Source organism: Budorcas taxicolor, chromosome 5, assembly GCF_023091745.1.
Source record: "Budorcas taxicolor isolate Tak-1 chromosome 5, Takin1.1, whole genome shotgun sequence".
Classification (NCBI taxonomy): domain Eukaryota; kingdom Metazoa; phylum Chordata; class Mammalia; order Artiodactyla; family Bovidae; genus Budorcas; species Budorcas taxicolor.
This window is the reverse complement of record NC_068914.1, coordinates 156,268,578-156,285,279: the sequence shown is the minus strand read 5'-3', so window position 1 is coordinate 156,285,279 and position 16,702 is coordinate 156,268,578. Positions and strand designations below refer to the sequence as shown.

The window sequence follows — 16,702 nt, the reverse complement described above, 5'->3', positions numbered from 1 at the left end:
TCAATAGTTGAGTTGAAAAATAAAGTCAAGAAAATCTCCTGGAAACTAGTATATAATGACAAAAAGATGAAAAACTGTCAGACAAAGAAAAGAAACAAAACAAAAAAAATCAGATGACCAATCCAGGATGCCCAACATCCAAATGGCAGTTTCATAAAGGCAGAACAGAGTAAGCAGAATAATGGAAAGAAATAATTCAATGAAATTTCCCTGACCTAAAGGACAAGCATCCTCTGGAAGCTACTCTGGCCTTGACAGGCCTCTGGGTACACGCAGAGGTGGAAAGTTCAGTCTGTCTGAGTCTCTCACCTCAGAAAGGCAGAAATGGCCTTCAGTGCCTCAGCAGCCACCTCCAGCACAGGGCTGCTCACTGCCTCTTGGAGGGCACGGCCAGCATCTCTGCACATGGCTGAGCTTGTGAACAGCTTGATCTCTTCTGGCTGCCTGAGAAATTGTAAATGAAGAATAAGCGTGTGGACTTCCATCACTGACCTCACCAGGAATAAATACTTCCAGTTCTTTGCTTCTCCAGTCTGGCCCCTGCAGGCTTGATGCTCCGCCACTCAGCTCACCGAGTCAGGATCTCAGCAAAGAGCAGCAGGCCCTGCTTGTGCAGCTCGGTGTTGTTCATCTTTAGGCTTCCCTGTAGGCTCCTCACCACCGACTCGATCCCTACCTCAAAATGACACAGCAGAGGCCAGGGATCAGTGCCCAGGAGTCTCCTTCCTGCCTTCCCAGGAAAGAGGAGAGGCTCTGGACAGCACACAGTTGCTGGCAGCCCTCCTGGAGCAGTCCTGACAAGCTGATGGGGCAGGGCTGTGAGATCTTTGACGGCAGGCCCTTATCTGATTCACCTCTGTCTCCCCAAACCCAGCGCAACCCACAGCACAGGCCCTGGCATTCGAGGTATTTTGTCAGTGCCTATTGGCTGGGCTACTATACCTTCACTACTACATACACTCCTATTTCTCCTCAAAGAATCAGCTCAGACCTCCACTCTCCAGGAAGCCTTCTCTGGTCCACTCAGGCAGAGCTATGGGCCTCCCCTGACCTCCTCCACCTCTTGTCCAGCCCCTTGAGTATAACCCTAACCACCTTGTTTATATCTCCCTCCCCTTCCAGAGGACAGGGACCACGTTATATGTATCTCTAAACCTCTAGCTCCCAGCCTGATGCCTGGCATAGCATAGGAACACAGAATATGAATAATTGAATGTGCCCAGTCTAAAAATCTAGATGTGATATAAAAAGTCACAGATAAGGAAGGTATTACCATGAAAGAAGGGATAGTTTCAAAAAACTTTGAAAGGTTAAATCAAAGTTGGGGGACTAATTAGATGGGGAGATTTCTGGGGCACAGGAAAAGACTGCTCCAAGGCTGAGTAAGGTTGTTCTTGAGGTAAAACAGGAATTCATCTCGTGGCTGATAGGAGTGTCCTTTTCTCGCTAAACATATACTTCCGCCAGTTAACGGAGAGCAGAACTGTTTGGATATCACTGCTTGCCTGTGGAATCTGGTGACAAGTTGGGGCTGATGGAAATGACCAGACCAGCACATTCCTCCAAAGTATAGGCCAGCCCGCCCATCACTGCTGCTGCCACCTAACTTCAAGGTGCTGTCCACCCGAGCCAGAGCTAATGCAGGACCCATAGTACCAACCATACACCGTGTGGCACTTGGAAAAGAAGAGTGGCTCTTCTGCCAGGAGTATCAAACAGTTGTAGCAGGACCAGACGAGCACTTCACTGGAAGAGGAGAGATGCTCAAAGAGGAACTCTGGCCAGGGAGAGAGGGAGGAAGCAATGTGAAAACTGTGTGATAATGCTCCCTTAACTAACACTACGGTTTAGATTTATTAAGCATCTCATACCTGTCACTTCATCTGTTCATATACCCTCGCCCTAAGACATGATCATTAATTCACAAATAAACCTGGAAAATGCCCTCTGGCTTATTGTCTAACTTCTTCTTTTTACAGATGGGGAAACTGAGGTCCAGAGAGAGACAGCTGGTGGTAGAAAAGGGACTAGAACCTAGGTCAAAGGGACTAGAACCTAGGTCCCCTAATTCTCAGGATGGGCAGCAACATGATGCAGAGAAAAGAGGTTTTAGAGCCAGAGAGCCTTGATTTTGTATCCCTTCTCTGCCAATGCTGAGCCTTGTCGATTTAAACCAGCTGTTTCCCTTCTCTGACTTCCCTGGTGGCTCAGACGGTAAAGCATCTGCCTGTAATGTGGGAGACCCGGGTGTGATCCCTGGGTTGGGAAGCTGTCCTGGAGAAGGAAATGGCAACCCACTCCAGTATTCTTGCCTGGAGAATCCCACGGACAGAGGAGCCTGGTAGGCTACAGTCCATGGGGTCGTAAAGAGTTGGACACGACTGAGCGACTTCACTCTCACTCTTTCCCTTCTCTAGTTCAATTTCCTTATTCATAAAATAGCAAAGATGAGGACCTAAATGTGGCAACATTTACAGTGCACCTCAGGGCATATTTCCTGCTCATCACAAACTTTCAAGACACATTAATTCCTTTTTTTCTACAGGTCTTTCTACTACCCCACACTAGATGTTTATTTCTAGATGGTTTATTCCTAGACTGGTCTAAAAGTCAGTAATAAATTGTTCAAGGTCAGTTAGAAATCTGTCAAAAGAGGATTCAGATTTCCTGAGGTGTATTTTCTAGACTCTGTCATATATAATGAATATGACACCAGCCAGTCCCTTCAGTATGCATAACAAAGAATCCCAACAGAACTGCTGCTGCCGCTGCTACATAAAAATCTCCAGTCAGAATTCTGGGGTTCTCAGAGGAGAAAGTTAGAAGGGAATTCCCACCTGGGATGTCAGCGTGGATGAAGGCCAGGGCATGCTTCGCTGGTGAGTGGACTAATACTGCAGTTATACATTGGGCACTGGCCACCTGCAGAGTCTCATCTCTGGAGAGAAGAAGCTGGAGAAACAGGCAGCGAAATGTGCCAGTCACAACACAGACAGGACCAGAGGGAGGCACCTGGGCGCCTCAGGGCAAGAGCCTGATTGTCTCTGAATCCCTCCCACACTACTGGCACCAGGTGTAATCATGATACTTAAGGAGAGCAGCTGTGGATTATGGAAAAGAGTCTATGAAAAGTAGCAGGCGTGAAATAGAACAAAAGAACACAGTGGCATTCCAAGAACACTAAACCTGTCCCCAAGAATGCTCTGGCCTTCACTGACCAAAGTATTTTCACAGCCCTCGTCCAGTTTTGATGTCTGCAACAGGCCTGGGATGTGACAAGGCAAGGTTCTACTATTAGCCTCACTTAACAGAGTGTGCAGAAAAGAGTTAATACTGCAGACCTGAGACTGTAGCCTTAGAAAGTCCTGTCTGCAAGGTTGGTCACTCACCGAGTCTGGGAAGCTGAATTTCAGGAGGGTTCCCAATTCCCCCAGAACTGATAAGAGTGGCTCATTGTGACTAAACCATTTGTTCAAGCAATAGTTTATGCTGCACACCTGCTTTCTTTCTGGGAATCTAGGATTTTGGTACATGCTAGGCAGAGGATACCTACATAATCAGATAGCTCCCAATTAAAACCTTGGGCACTGAGACTCTAAAAAGCTTTCCTGCTAAACATTTCATATATGCTGTCACAGTTCATTGCTGGAGGAATAGAGTACATCTGGTGTGACCCCACTAGGAGAGGACTCTTGGAAGCTTGTGCCTGGTTTTCCCCTAGACCTCATCCCACATACCTTTCCCTTTGCTGTTTTTGCTTGGTATTCTTTTGCTGTAATAGATCACGGCTGTGGATATAACTGTACATTGAATCCTGTGAGTCTTCCTAGTGAGTCACTGAAACTAGAGTGGTCTTGGGGACCCTTAACACAAAGGAAGGAACAAAAGCTCACTAAAGTTAAGTTACCTATGCCAGGCCACACAGCTCGTAAGTGGCAAAGCTCAGGCAGACACTCAGGTCAGTTCAGTTCAGTTCAGTCGCTCAGTCGTGTCCGACTCTTTGCGACCCCATGAATCGCAGCACGCCAGGCCTCCCTGTCCATCACCAACTCCTAGAGTTCACTCAGACTCATGTCCATCGAGTCCATGATGCCATCCAGCCATCTCATCCTCTGTCGTCCCCTTCTCCTCCTGCCCCCAATCCCTCCCAGCATCAGAGTCTTTTCCAATGAGTCAACTCTTCGCATGAGGTGGCCAAAGTACTGGAGTTTCAGCTTTAGCATCATTCCATCCAAAGAAATCTCAGGGTTGATCTCCTTCAGAATGGACTGGTTGGATCTCCTTGCAGTCCAAGGGACTCTCAAGAGTCTTCTCCAACACCACAGTTCAAAAGCATCAATTTTTCGGTGCTCAGCCTTCTTCACAGTCCAACTCTCACATCCATACATGACCACAGGAAAAACCACAGCCTTGACTAGATGGACATTAGCCGGCAAAGTAATGTCTCTGCTTTTGAATATGCTATCTAGGTTAGTCATAACTTTTCTTCCAAGGAGTAAGCGTCTTTTAATTTCATGGTTGCAGTCACCATCTCAGGTCAGCCACATCCAAATCTAGGAGTCTTTCCACAACTGAGATGCCTCCCTCATCAAAATTTTAAATCAGGTTACTCCTCTAATTTAAGTATTTCAATGAATTTCCATTGAACTTTGAATAACATCCAAACTCCTACTAGACACCATAGCTATTAGGAGTCCCTAAAACACTTTCCATGGGGTCGCAGAGAGTCGGATATGACTGAGCAACAGAACTGAACTGAACAACACTTTCAGAAATCAAGGAAAGAGTTTAATGCAACCAGAGATTTTAAGTATAAAAGAAACTGGCCTTCTGGGGGGAAATGACAAGCAAAACATAGCACAAGACAGAGGAGAGAGTGCATGATTTTAGAGCTTCAAAGGAAAAGGACCAAGCTGCACATTTCTTGAGGACTACAAACTTAAACCCATCTCAGTTATGTTAGACTTAAAAATGGATAAACAGCCTTTCCATTTGCATGTAAAGGAGTTTCTAGATATTAATCTTTATCTTGTTCTCTTTTATACAGGAAATGACATGTATTTCAGTCATGCCTAGTGATAAAAGGCAAACCATTATTTTATGTACCACTAAGAAAGAAGAGCTATAATTAAACTATGACATACCATTAATGGTAAAGTGTCTCCCAGTTTGAGAGCTGTTACAGTATTTAAACCTTAGAAAAATGATATTTAACCACTAAGCAAAGCAATGATTCTTGGCTTAAAATGTATTTCCTTATTGTGTTGGGATTAGACTGACCAAAAAAAAAAAAAAGGAAGAATGGAAGTAGAAGAATACAGACCAGTCCTTATTTAAAATTTTGATATTTTGTTCATCATTAATTTTTTGCATTAACTTTGATTTTTTTAAATTCTGCATTAAAATACTATTTATCTTGATTGCTGAGGTCTTCTTACTCTTTTTTGATTGCTGAGTTTTTAGCACCCCCTTAAGTTTTCCACCCAAGGCAAGTGCCTGCTCACCTCACCAAGTTCCAGACTTGCTGATTCTTGTAGTAAATAAAACACTAATCATCCGAAATGGCCAAGAGAGGAACAGTCTCCATGTATGGATGGAGCTCTAAACCAAGATTCCTGTCTCCACGAAGCTCTCTCTCCCTAGGGAGGTGCTCTCCAGTCTCCGTCCCCGCCACTCTCATGCTGCCTTGGTGCGCTCCTGCTAAGTCCAGGAGCAACATTCTAACCTGACACCACCAAGGACTCCAGGACAGCAGCAATTAAGTGAACACAGAAATTAACCCACCATGAGCTCTTGTGGTTCAAAGACTCAAGACTTGCTCTTGAGAGTTCAAGGGCCCTGCGTGGACCATTCCAGAGGCATCCCAGGGAGGTTAGGAGGGGCAGTTTGCTCTGGTTTTTTGATTCCTACCTTACCTAATCCTAACTGTCCCTTTCCTGTTTATAACCAAGGTACCTTCTCCTTTCTGCAGAAGGGGTCCCACAGTCTAGTCAATGAGTGACATCCCTGGTATCAGCTGAGGATAAGCAGCTCTGCCAAGCCCTGTGCTGAGCACTGTGGACAGAGACAGCCAGACTCAGGTCCTGCTCTAAAGAAACTCCCAATTGATCAACCACAACATGGTGAGGTAAGCACTGTGAAGAGGGCACATTCTACCTAAAGGAGCCAGGGGACAGGGGAGCTCTATAGGCCCTGAAAGCTGAATCAGACCAAGGAGAGGGGAAAGGCTTTAAAGGCAAAGGGGAAGAGCATCTGCACAGGCACAGAAACAGGAGGTCCTAGCATATACAGGACCAGGGAGAAGTTGCATCTGGCTGGAGTGCTGGGCTGTGGGATAGAAGAGAGGCAAGTAAGGCTGAAGGGATAAGCTGGGCCCAGAGAAAGAGGGCTCCATGTACCAAGCTGAGAAGCTTGAATAATCCCCAAAACAACTGAGGTGGCTTTGTTTCCACAGCTGCATGTATTCTCCATTCTCAGACAACCCAGATGTAAAGCGGAGGATACAAACATTAAGATTCATGACTGAAAGAAAACCAACGTTGAGTCTTCCAACAGCATGTTGTTTTGGCCAGTGAGAAAGTACTTAGAAAATCCTAGGTAGAAGGATAAGGAAAAAGCCCCAGGAGATTCAGGTTCCTGGGTTACTAACGCTAGAGACCAGGAGTCACAGGACAACTACCTTTTTGAGCACCAAAGGCAGTGGGGTCTCTCCTGGTGGCCCCTCAACACTTTCAGCACTTTCTACCAGCGCAGGCTTGTTCATGAGCATGGACACAAAGAGGTCATACTTCAGCAGCTGCTTTAGCAAACCTAGACAACAAAGGGGTGGGGAAGTGAGGCAAGAGCAGCATGGGTGCAAGGACACGCCCAAGGTGGCTCCTCAGACATCTGCTACAAGTTTCTTCATCTCTCCATAGATGTTCCTAAGCATTTTATTATTTTTAACACTACTGTAGATGGGACTGTTTTCTTAATTTATTTTTGAGATAGTTTGCTGCTACCATATAGAAATTCAACTGATTTTGTATCCTACAATTTTACTAAATTCATTTATTAGTTTTAACAGTTTTTAGTGTAGTTTCTTGGACTTCCCTGGTGGTTCAGACGGTAAAGCGTCTGCCTACAATGCGGAAGACCCGCGTTTAATCCCTCGGTTGGGAAGATCTCCTGGAGGAAGAAATGGCAACCCACTCCAGTATTCTTGCCTGGAAAATCCCATGGTCAGAGGAGCCTCGTAGGCTACAGTCCATGGGGTCACAAAGAATCACACACAACTGAGCAACTTCACTTTTCTTTCAGTGTAGTTTTTAGGGGTTTCTATCTATAAGGTAATATCATCTGAAAACAGAGACAATTTTACTACTTCCTTCTTTTATTTCTGCCTTTTATTTATTTTTCTTGCCTAATTGTTCTGGCTAGGACTTCGAGTACTACGTTGAATAGAATCCCACCTTTTTCTTTGCAATCTCCATGACAGCGCACACCACAATTAATTCTAATTGTCCACATCTGCCCTCCACAATGGACTATGAATTTCCAGATTAGAGCATGGGTTTAATCATCTGTACAAATCCAGAAGGGGTCCTGGTTCAGAATGAACACTCTCTATGTATTGCTGAGCTATTCAAAACAGAGCTCTTGGCCCAAACTGTGAAAATAAATTGTTGTTACCCAGACTATGCTTTTCCCTGTAGCCCCTGCTCTGAAACAGGTCTGCACCCAATCACCACAGTGCCCATTTGCTCTATCCAAAATACGAAAGCTCCCTGCTCAAAAGCATTTGATAGATTTTGTGTATTTATGCAAGGAAGTTAACAGGAGAGGTTGAAAGGGTACACTGAACCTCAAACAACAAGAGAAACTTGGACTTCACCCTGGAGGCCAAAGGAAGCCATAGATGATTTTCCAAATAGGAAACTGACGGGACACGAGCTATGCAGTATGAAGATTAATTTGGCAGCAAGTGCAGGATGCACCAGGGCAGGCAGTAAAGACCAGAGGCAAAAAAACTGCTGTCCCACTTTTCCTCTTCTTCTCCTTCCAAAGGTGACGTTCTTAAGATACCACACCAACACGAGGCATCTTTCACAGTCTGTGCCTCTTATCTCCCAAATCCATGACTTCTACCCCGTGCAAAGCAGCAAGCCTCCCCACCGCTAATGAGTCTGCATCTCAAATCCTCAAAAAAAAAAAAATCTCAAAAAGCTTTCTCTTTTCTCTCCAGTCCCACATCTTACCCAAGCAGTTGATCTGTAGCTCCTTTGTCTGGGCACCATCCATGGTGGAAAGGAAGAGAGGACCCAGCTTCTCCCGGAAATGGCCCAAAAGCATCTCAGTAGCAACTGGGGAGGAGTACAGCTTCCCATAAAGGTAGCAGACAGAAGCCTGCACCCCCTCATTGGGGTACACTAAACCTCTCAACAGATGCTCCATCAGGTCACCTATCCAGAAACAACCAAGGGATCAAGGGAACCTCACAATGTCAACTGCTAGATGACACTCCAAACTACTGCCCTGAATGGGGCAGTCATGGTAGTCCCCTATAATCCCCCACAATACATGATTTCTGGGAACCTAAAAGAGAAAACCAAGGCATAGAGAAGTTAAGTGATTTACCCTTGGATAAATCTCTATGAGGTAACTTATTTCCTTTTACTAATAGAAAGTGCTTCTATATTCCAGAATTAATTCCTCCTCCCATCTGAAAGACTCATAGTAGATACTTAATTATTTTGTGTTAAAATAATGAATAGAAACAGCCCAAGACCAGAGTTGAGCAACACTTTTTTTCCCCAATTAGCCAATATAAAGCATATTTTGCAGATGAGGAAACTGAAGCCTATAGAAGGAAAGTAATGTCTTTCTAGGTGTACACAGTGAATGGACCTCCCAGATGGAAGTGTGATCAAAGCAGCTCTTGAGAGTGTAGAAGCAGCTCTTCCCCAGAGGTCACTCACCATGTTCCATCACAAGTTTGTCTGCCAGAGCAGGGACAGCATCTACCAACTTGCCAAGAAGGGTCAGGGTGGCCAGGCTGCCTCGCATGGAGGGCATGCTACACAGCTACAGAAAGTGAACACATTCCTTTCTGTAAGTTAGGATGAAAACAGATCTCCCATCAAAGTTCACCTTGCCCTATCCACACCAAAGCCTGTACTGCCTGTGTCTCTCACAACAGTTAGTAACCAGCCTCTTTAGCTAAGTATCAACTGCCCCTATTGGACTGGGAAACCCCGGAGGAAAGGGACCAAATCAGATTTCTCTTAGAATCCTCAGTACATAGCTCAGTACGTGTTTGTTACACTAAATTAAAATTAGCGTATTTTGCCCCCTATGGAGCCAGAAACTGGAGGGGTGAAAGTTGGACACATCATAAAAATGGAATTCTAGTTCATTGCAAAAAATTATTATTATTATCATTATTATAGCTACTATTACTGAACATTCTATTTGTCAGGTACTATGCTTGATGCTTGGGGCTTCCCTAGTGGCTCAGGGGTAAAGAAGCCGCCTGCAATGCACAGGAGACTCGAGTTTGATCCCTGGGTTGGAAAGACCCCTGCAGGAGGGCATGGCAACCCACTCCAGGATTCTTGCCTGGAGAATTCCATGGACAGAGGCGCCTGATGGGCTATAGTCCATAGGGTTGCAGAGTCAGACATGACTGAAGCAACTGAGCATGCATGAATGCTTGATGCTTTTCAGGGAGAGTCAATAGTATTTATTTCACCTTTTGTATTGATTAGCTATAGCACCTTAAGTAAGATTCTTAACTCTTCTGATGGGAATTAGTATCAGCTTTACTGGGTTGCTGAGAAGATTGAATGAGATATTGCATGTGAAGCACCAACACAGCGCCTACAGTAATAAAGGGGCATCACCATAATGATGTGTTGATATTTATAAATATAAATTTATAAATGTAATCTTATACATTAATCACATGCAGAATAATTATGACATGTTAATTTAACTTTTTAATTAAATGTTGCTCTTAATGGTGTTAAATAAACATCTGTCTTTCTCTTGCAAAAAAAAATTATTCTGATATTATTCCTATATCTTAAACACAATGCAAAAGCTGCTTGTTTAACTGATATTTTTGACTATATTGAAGAAAGCAGGTTAAATATAACTATTCAGTGCTTACGTTAGATGCTGATAAAAACAAATGCCTTCAGTACAAAATATTGTATACAATTTAAACCAAACAAAAATACTAAGCCAAGACATAGTGAACATATTTCCTTTATAAATTTTTGAAGGAAATCTGTTCATATTTAGGAGGATATAGAGAATGGCCATGGGATGATTATGCCAGAAAATGGACTTCACCAACATGGAGGTAGCCTTTGGGAGACTAAAAGCGAAAGGGAGGAAGCTGCAAAGAGCACTGGAGCAGAAGACCCAGGCCCCGACTCTGGCTCTGCCACTGACTCAGTGACCTCAGGCAAGTCCCTTTTCCTCTCCAGATTCAATCTTCCAGTCTATCCAAAGAAGGGCTGACCCAGCTCTGACATCTGAGGATTCCAAGAGGTACTCAAGAACCCACGGATACTTACTGACCTCTTTGTGACATTCATCCAGCAGGCAATGAATGGTCTGCTCCAACTTCAGCTGAGTCATAAGCTGGATAAGAACTGAACAGACACAATAACATTACTTACTAGAAGACAACCCCAGGCCCAGACTTCTAATCAAAGTCATCTGCTTGTGTTAATTGGCATTAGTCTTTTCTATCTCCTCCATTCTTAACCGTTTTATCATCAATGGTTCAAAACAAGGCAATACATTACAATAATCTAGGAAGCTTTAAAAAAAATAAAAACTACTGCTCAATTCCATCCCAGATCAATTAAATTAGAATTTCTAGAGAAAAGAGTCTAAGCATTTGGATATTTTTTAAGTTTCCCAGGTAAGTCTATTGCGAAACCAAGGTTGAAAACTACTATCATTATATTATTTCCACTTTTTTCCTTCCTTAGAATTTGCTACTTCATATACTAAAAAAGAGTTACGAGTTAATTCTTGTGCTGATAACTGACAATAATATTATCACTCAACCCCAAACCTATCCTTCTATACAATCATTTGTGTGCTTCTGCTGATGTCTTTGATGAGGAGTGGAGAAGAGGCTTGCTCTGCAAGTGTGGGGAAGCGGCAAACTAGATTTGGCTGCTGCTGAGGGAAGACTCTACCACTCCCAGAGTAAAGAAGCATTCTAGAACAACACTGACAGAAACAGAAAGAAGGCAGGAAGTAAACAGCAAACAGTGAGGAAGGAGCAAGTCCTTCTCCCTCTAGCTTTGCAATCTCCATCTAGTGCTCACCACCTCATGAAGTTTCCAGAGGATTCCAAGCTATGCTGGCATCTACCAGAAGCAGATGGCTTTAGGATGACAGCTCCACTCTAGAGTGGCCTTGGGAAGCCTTGGGGCTTCCCTTGTGGCTCAGCTGGTAAAGAATCCGCCTGCAACGAGGGAGACCTGGGTTTGATCCCTGGGTTGGGAAGATCCCCTGGAGAAAGGAAAGGCTACCCATTCCAGCATTCTGGCCTGGAGAATTCCAGGGAGTGTATCGTCCATGGGGTCACAGAGTCAGACACAACTGAGCAACTTTCACTTTCACTGGTAAAGAATCTACCTGCCAAACAAGAGACATGGGTTCAGTCCCTGGGTCAGGATGATCCCCTGGAGGAGGAAATGGCACCCCACTCCAGTATTCTTGCCTGGATAATCCCATGGACAGAGGAGCCTGGCAGGCTACAGCCCATGGGGTCGCCAAGAGTCAGACATGACTCAGTGACTAAATAACAACAGGGCAGCCTTGAGGAAAATGGCAAAGGGAGATCTCCCCACCCACGCCAGTGGTCGGAACTTCAAGTGAGACGTTTGTTTATCCACATTCTCTATACTGAGAGATAGTCAAAAGTACACGCAGATCATATTGACTTCTTTGTTACAACTGCTAGCAGTTACAGCTGCTAACTCTACAGCTGTATGGTCATGGACCCAGCAGCAGCCAAGCAGCATCCCTCTCCTCAGCGGTCTGAGTTTCATATATGGGGTCCTTCCTCCAAACTTGTAAGTTTTAATAATTTCAACCTTTCCCTTTGCTTCCCTAGTCCCAGGGGTGGCAGCTGTTTTCAGAAATTGCTACCTTGGTGAAAACTTGGTTCTCTTTTTGCCTTTAGTTACCTAGTTAATAATTCTTTAAAGTTCTTTTTTCTGTTCAAATAACTTGAGTGGTTTGTGTTTCCTCACTAGACTCCTGATACAGTTCTTGTTCTTTCTGCAAGAATCCTTTCATCCCAATGCTCTTGTCTTCCTTCTTCTTGAGTCTTACAGGTAAATTCAGACACTTCCACAGCTTTAAATACCATCTATGTGCAGACAACTACCAATCACCCAACACTAATGTAAAAAAGCAGAGTTTGTACATGTCTTTGTAATAGCACTTATCAGCCAACCTCTCCTCCAGATTGTAAACTCTAACATGGCAGGAATTATGTCAGATATATCACTAATATCACTAGTATTGAATACAGTACTTGACACAGAGTACGTGCCAAGATAAAAAATGCAGAATTAATTATTAAAAATGGAGTTTTCTTTATCTGTCTGTAAAATGGAACGCTTCATCCAGGTCTCAAATAGTCAGAGCAGCAATTCAGGGTAATATTCCCGGCTTCAAATGCTGAGAACACAGAGTTTTATCTTACCTTCAATACAGAGGTCTGTTATGCTCCCATCCTCTACATTACATAACAGTCCTTGGAGCAGAAGGAAGAGGGGGATGGTTAACAGTTAAAAGAGAAACAAATCCAGAAAGGCACACTATGAATTCTAAGACTAATAGCAGCTTTAAGCAATGTCCCAGCTAAATTCTATCCTCAGCACCAAACCCCAGATTTTCAATAACAGCACTCTGGCTTTAAAAGGATAAAAATAGTCAGTGTGTCACAGTATAAAAACTGTGTGTTCTGGAGTCTGTAACAGACCTGGGGTAAAATCCCAGTTCTACCAGCTGTTAGCTAAGGCCTGCCTGAGCCTTGGGGATCATTCTCTCTCCCTTAAAAGAATATTTTGGCAGTTGAAAGCCTGAAAAGCCTCTAGCAGAGAAAAGCATTCACTTTGAGTTGGCTCCCTTCCTCCTTGAAAGGGCTCATTCCCTAGGACACTATAACTGTATTAAGAGGAGGGACTTCTTAATTCATCTTATTTTATACATGAAGAAACTAAAGGTACAGAAAAGAAGTCACTCAATCAAGGTCACAGTCATATCAACAGACTCCAGATCTGACTATTAATCCTGTTCAAAGACCAGACAGTCTAGACTTTTTAAAAGAACACATCCACCTTCACACTTTTAATAATACCTGAGCCATAGTAAAGCCAGTTACCATACAATGCATCGTGTATCTTAGGAAGGGGACCATTTCTTCACCATTATAACAAAATAATTTGTTAGTAAGTTAAACTTTTACATTCCAAACAGTGGAAACTATCGTTCCAAGACCATTTCTCCAAGACCCCAAAAACAAATGTACCAGGTATACAGGCAAAATTCACTCCAGGTTTCCTTTTCAGTCTCACCAAAAAGCATGCTTACGAAGTGGATACAGACTTTCTGATCCTGAGCCACCAGCTGCACAACCAAGGAGGCATGCTTCATGAGAGCATCTCGGAAGCCGGACAGCACATGCTTCTTGCGCACCAACTTGGGGCAGATGAAGAAAATATTCAGTAGCAACCAAGTCTCAGTTGTTCTGAACCCAAACAAGTATAATTTCCAAATACAATTACAAGATTACACCAGTGGGATCATCTGAACTATGGAGTATGAAGAGGCATCATTTACACACAGGAATCCACATGTTCAAACAAAGGATGATACAAGAACTAAGGTTTCTAATACACTATATTTACAGAGTACTTTACTGTTCACGAATCACTCTTTTGTCCACTAGCTCATTTAAGCCTAATTGAATTGGTAAAGTAAGCAGGAAAAGGTACTACTATTGCTGTTTTGGAGATGAGAAAACTGAGGGTCAGAGACTTTGCCAAGGACTCAAATCTAAGTATCCAACCAGGTCTTGTCCAAGGCTCTTTCCACAGTCTATGAGAATGATACTGGGGACCCTTCATAAGTCTCACTGAAGTAGGTAGAGAAAAATGCATCCTTCCATTCATTGCAGGCATAAATCTTCACACTCAATTTGCCTCCCTATACAGGGAACTGGGTAGCAGCTGTGCAAAGTGTTCAAGACAGTAACAAAAGATAGATCAAAAAAAGGGTGTACTGAGGATAGAACAAGAACATAGGTACAACTGACTACATTACCCCTTCAGTTGGTGAAAACTGAAGCTAAGACAAGTACGTTCAATAAAAGGTGAATTGCGTCTTTTATTGCCTCTAACCTGTGCTATCACAAGTCTCTCGTTCTTGAACTTCACCAGTTCCTCCCACATGATTCATTAAGCTAGTGACCTCAATGAGTTATTAAAAAAATTTCAATGACATTCCTTCACCTGCTAGATCCAAGCCTTAGCCTGGATTCAAACTCTTACAGGAACTGATCTCAACTGTGGCTCTCCGATATCACCTCCCTCAACTGCCCTTCAGACACATTCTAATGACCTCCCCAAACTCATCCTTGCTAATCCCACCTCCTGGAAAAAGCTCCCCCATTTCCTCTGGCCCAAATATCACCCATCTTTCCAAGTGTAATTCAAATGCTTCCTCCTCTTAAAAAAAACTTCCTTAATTTCACTCCTTATCCCACCAAACAGCACTTACCATAAACATGTCCAGCTTCTAAATTCCCAGAAATGTGTTCTCTTATTTTCTCCCATACCTCATTATCTTATTCATCTCTGTATCTCTCACTGTCCAAGAATGGCAGTCTCAGAACTTAAGCCTCAGTGATATTACAGATGTTATCAGCTAGTCCAGCGGTTCTCAGAGTATAGTCTTTGGACCGAGTGTGCCCAAAATCCTTTCATAGGATCCACAAGACGAAAATTATTTCCATATAATACTAAGATGCTATTTGACTTTTTCAGTTATTCCACTGAGTTTACAGTAGAGTTTTTCCAAGGAGATATGTCACAACAGATAAAATGCAGAAATCCAGCCATCCTCTATTAAATCAGATGTTAACAAAATTTGCAAAAATGTGAAACAGACATTCCTTCCATTATCTGCTGTTTTGAAAGTAGTTATTTTCATTTTGAAAATCATGTATGCCACAGAAGTGTACATTTAAAAGAGTCAAAATGGTAAATGGGATGTTACCTATTTTTTTGTCAAAATAAAAAGAATTGCATTAATATGTAATGGATTTACTATTATTTTTAAATGAGTATCTTGAACTTCGTTACTTTCAACACAGTAAATAAACAAAAGCTCTCTGGGGTCCTCAACACTTAAAAAATGGAACAGTATCCCCAGAGGAAAACCTTGAGGACCGCTGATCTAGCTGATTCCCCATCCACCCCATGGTAAGAATTCCCCTCCTGAGAATCTGAAAAACAAGTTATCTCCCGAACTCTACTTGGAGGTGTCCATGGACAAAAAACTCACAGAACAAGTGGGCAGACACTGAGGGAGCGGGAGTGTCACGCTCCAGCCGGCTCTGCCTCTCAGAAAGGTCTTCCCCTCACCCCACTCCCGCCTGCCCATAACATCCACTCGTCGTTCCTGCTGCCACAGAGCCCAAAGCGCCCCCGCCTCACATTTCCCTCAGAGAGCTGAAGGGAATAAGGCCCTGCGGTGTGTGCGCCCAGCCCACAGGCTGCGCTGGAGGGAGCCTGAGCGAAGGCTGGACCCTGGAGAAGGGGAGGGTCAGCAAAGGGCGGACGGCTGAGAGGAGGGCAGAAGGAACGCTGGGAACGCGTGACAATGAGTCTTGGAGGGCCCCGAGAGCCCTGGATTTAGTGCGGAGAGCGTAGGCCCACACGAGGCGCAGAGCCAAGGTCAGGGCCTCGTGATGAAAGAGGCTGCGGGGCGGCCTGCAGGGTAGGGTGAGGGGCGGGCCTGGGTAGGAGCCAGATTTAACCAGGCGGGGGCCCGGCTTAGTTTCCCCGGAGGTGAGTCAGGTTCAAGCGACCTGCTCCGTTGAGGGGAGGGCCTAGTTGGTGAGGGAAATGCTGGGACCCAGTTCGCACCGACACGCCGGGCTCCGGGAGCAGCTCCAGCGCGCAGGCCAGGCAGCAGCGTGGGGACACGGGCAGCAGCCAGCGCGAGTCGTGCCGGTAATGGGCGCTCTCGAAGAGCAGCGCCGCCTCTTCGTCCCTCCCGGGCCCGGGGAGGCCTGCCGCCGCCTCCCTCACAGCCATCCCTCGACCGGCGTTCTACCGCGACAGCACTGTTCCCGCCAAGTTTATGCGCAAGCGCACTTGGCAGAGCTCCGCGCAGGCGCGCTAGAAGGAGGGTAATGCGCCTGCGTAAACCGAGTACCTGGCAATTCGGGCGAGCAGCGGCACCTAAAGGCGGGTGAAGGGACTCAGGACTCACCTTGAACCTCTAAGCTCAAAGCTGTTTGCTCGTATCAGTTCTGTTCAGTTCAGTCACTCAGTCGTGTCCGACTCTGCGACCCCATGGACTTCAGCACGCCAAGCCTCCCTGTCCATCACCAACTCCCGGACTTTACTCAAACTCATGTCCGTCAAGTCGGTTGATAATGCCATCCAACCATCTC

The 16,702-nt window shown here is 44.5% G+C and overlaps 1 protein-coding gene across 1 annotated transcript in view; it reads right to left on the bottom strand.

Moving 5' to 3' along the window:
* MEI1 (meiotic double-stranded break formation protein 1) overlaps window positions 1–16,340 on the bottom strand; it is a 55,525-nt gene extending 39,185 nt beyond the window's left edge. Inside the window, exons 1-11 of the mRNA XM_052640266.1 lie at window positions 16,170–16,340; window positions 13,596–13,719; window positions 12,722–12,772; window positions 10,567–10,640; window positions 8,958–9,063; window positions 8,238–8,441; window positions 6,680–6,810; window positions 2,838–2,952; window positions 1,661–1,777; window positions 573–672; window positions 310–444 (exon numbers count right to left, since the gene is read on the bottom strand). Of these exons, the coding sequence (XP_052496226.1) occupies window positions 310–444; window positions 573–672; window positions 1,661–1,777; window positions 2,838–2,952; window positions 6,680–6,810; window positions 8,238–8,441; window positions 8,958–9,063; window positions 10,567–10,640; window positions 12,722–12,772; window positions 13,596–13,719; window positions 16,170–16,340 (1,328 nt within the window). The remainder of the gene's footprint in view (window positions 1–309; window positions 445–572; window positions 673–1,660; window positions 1,778–2,837; window positions 2,953–6,679; window positions 6,811–8,237; window positions 8,442–8,957; window positions 9,064–10,566; window positions 10,641–12,721; window positions 12,773–13,595; window positions 13,720–16,169) is intronic.
* Between the last annotated feature and the right edge of the window lie 362 nt (window positions 16,341–16,702).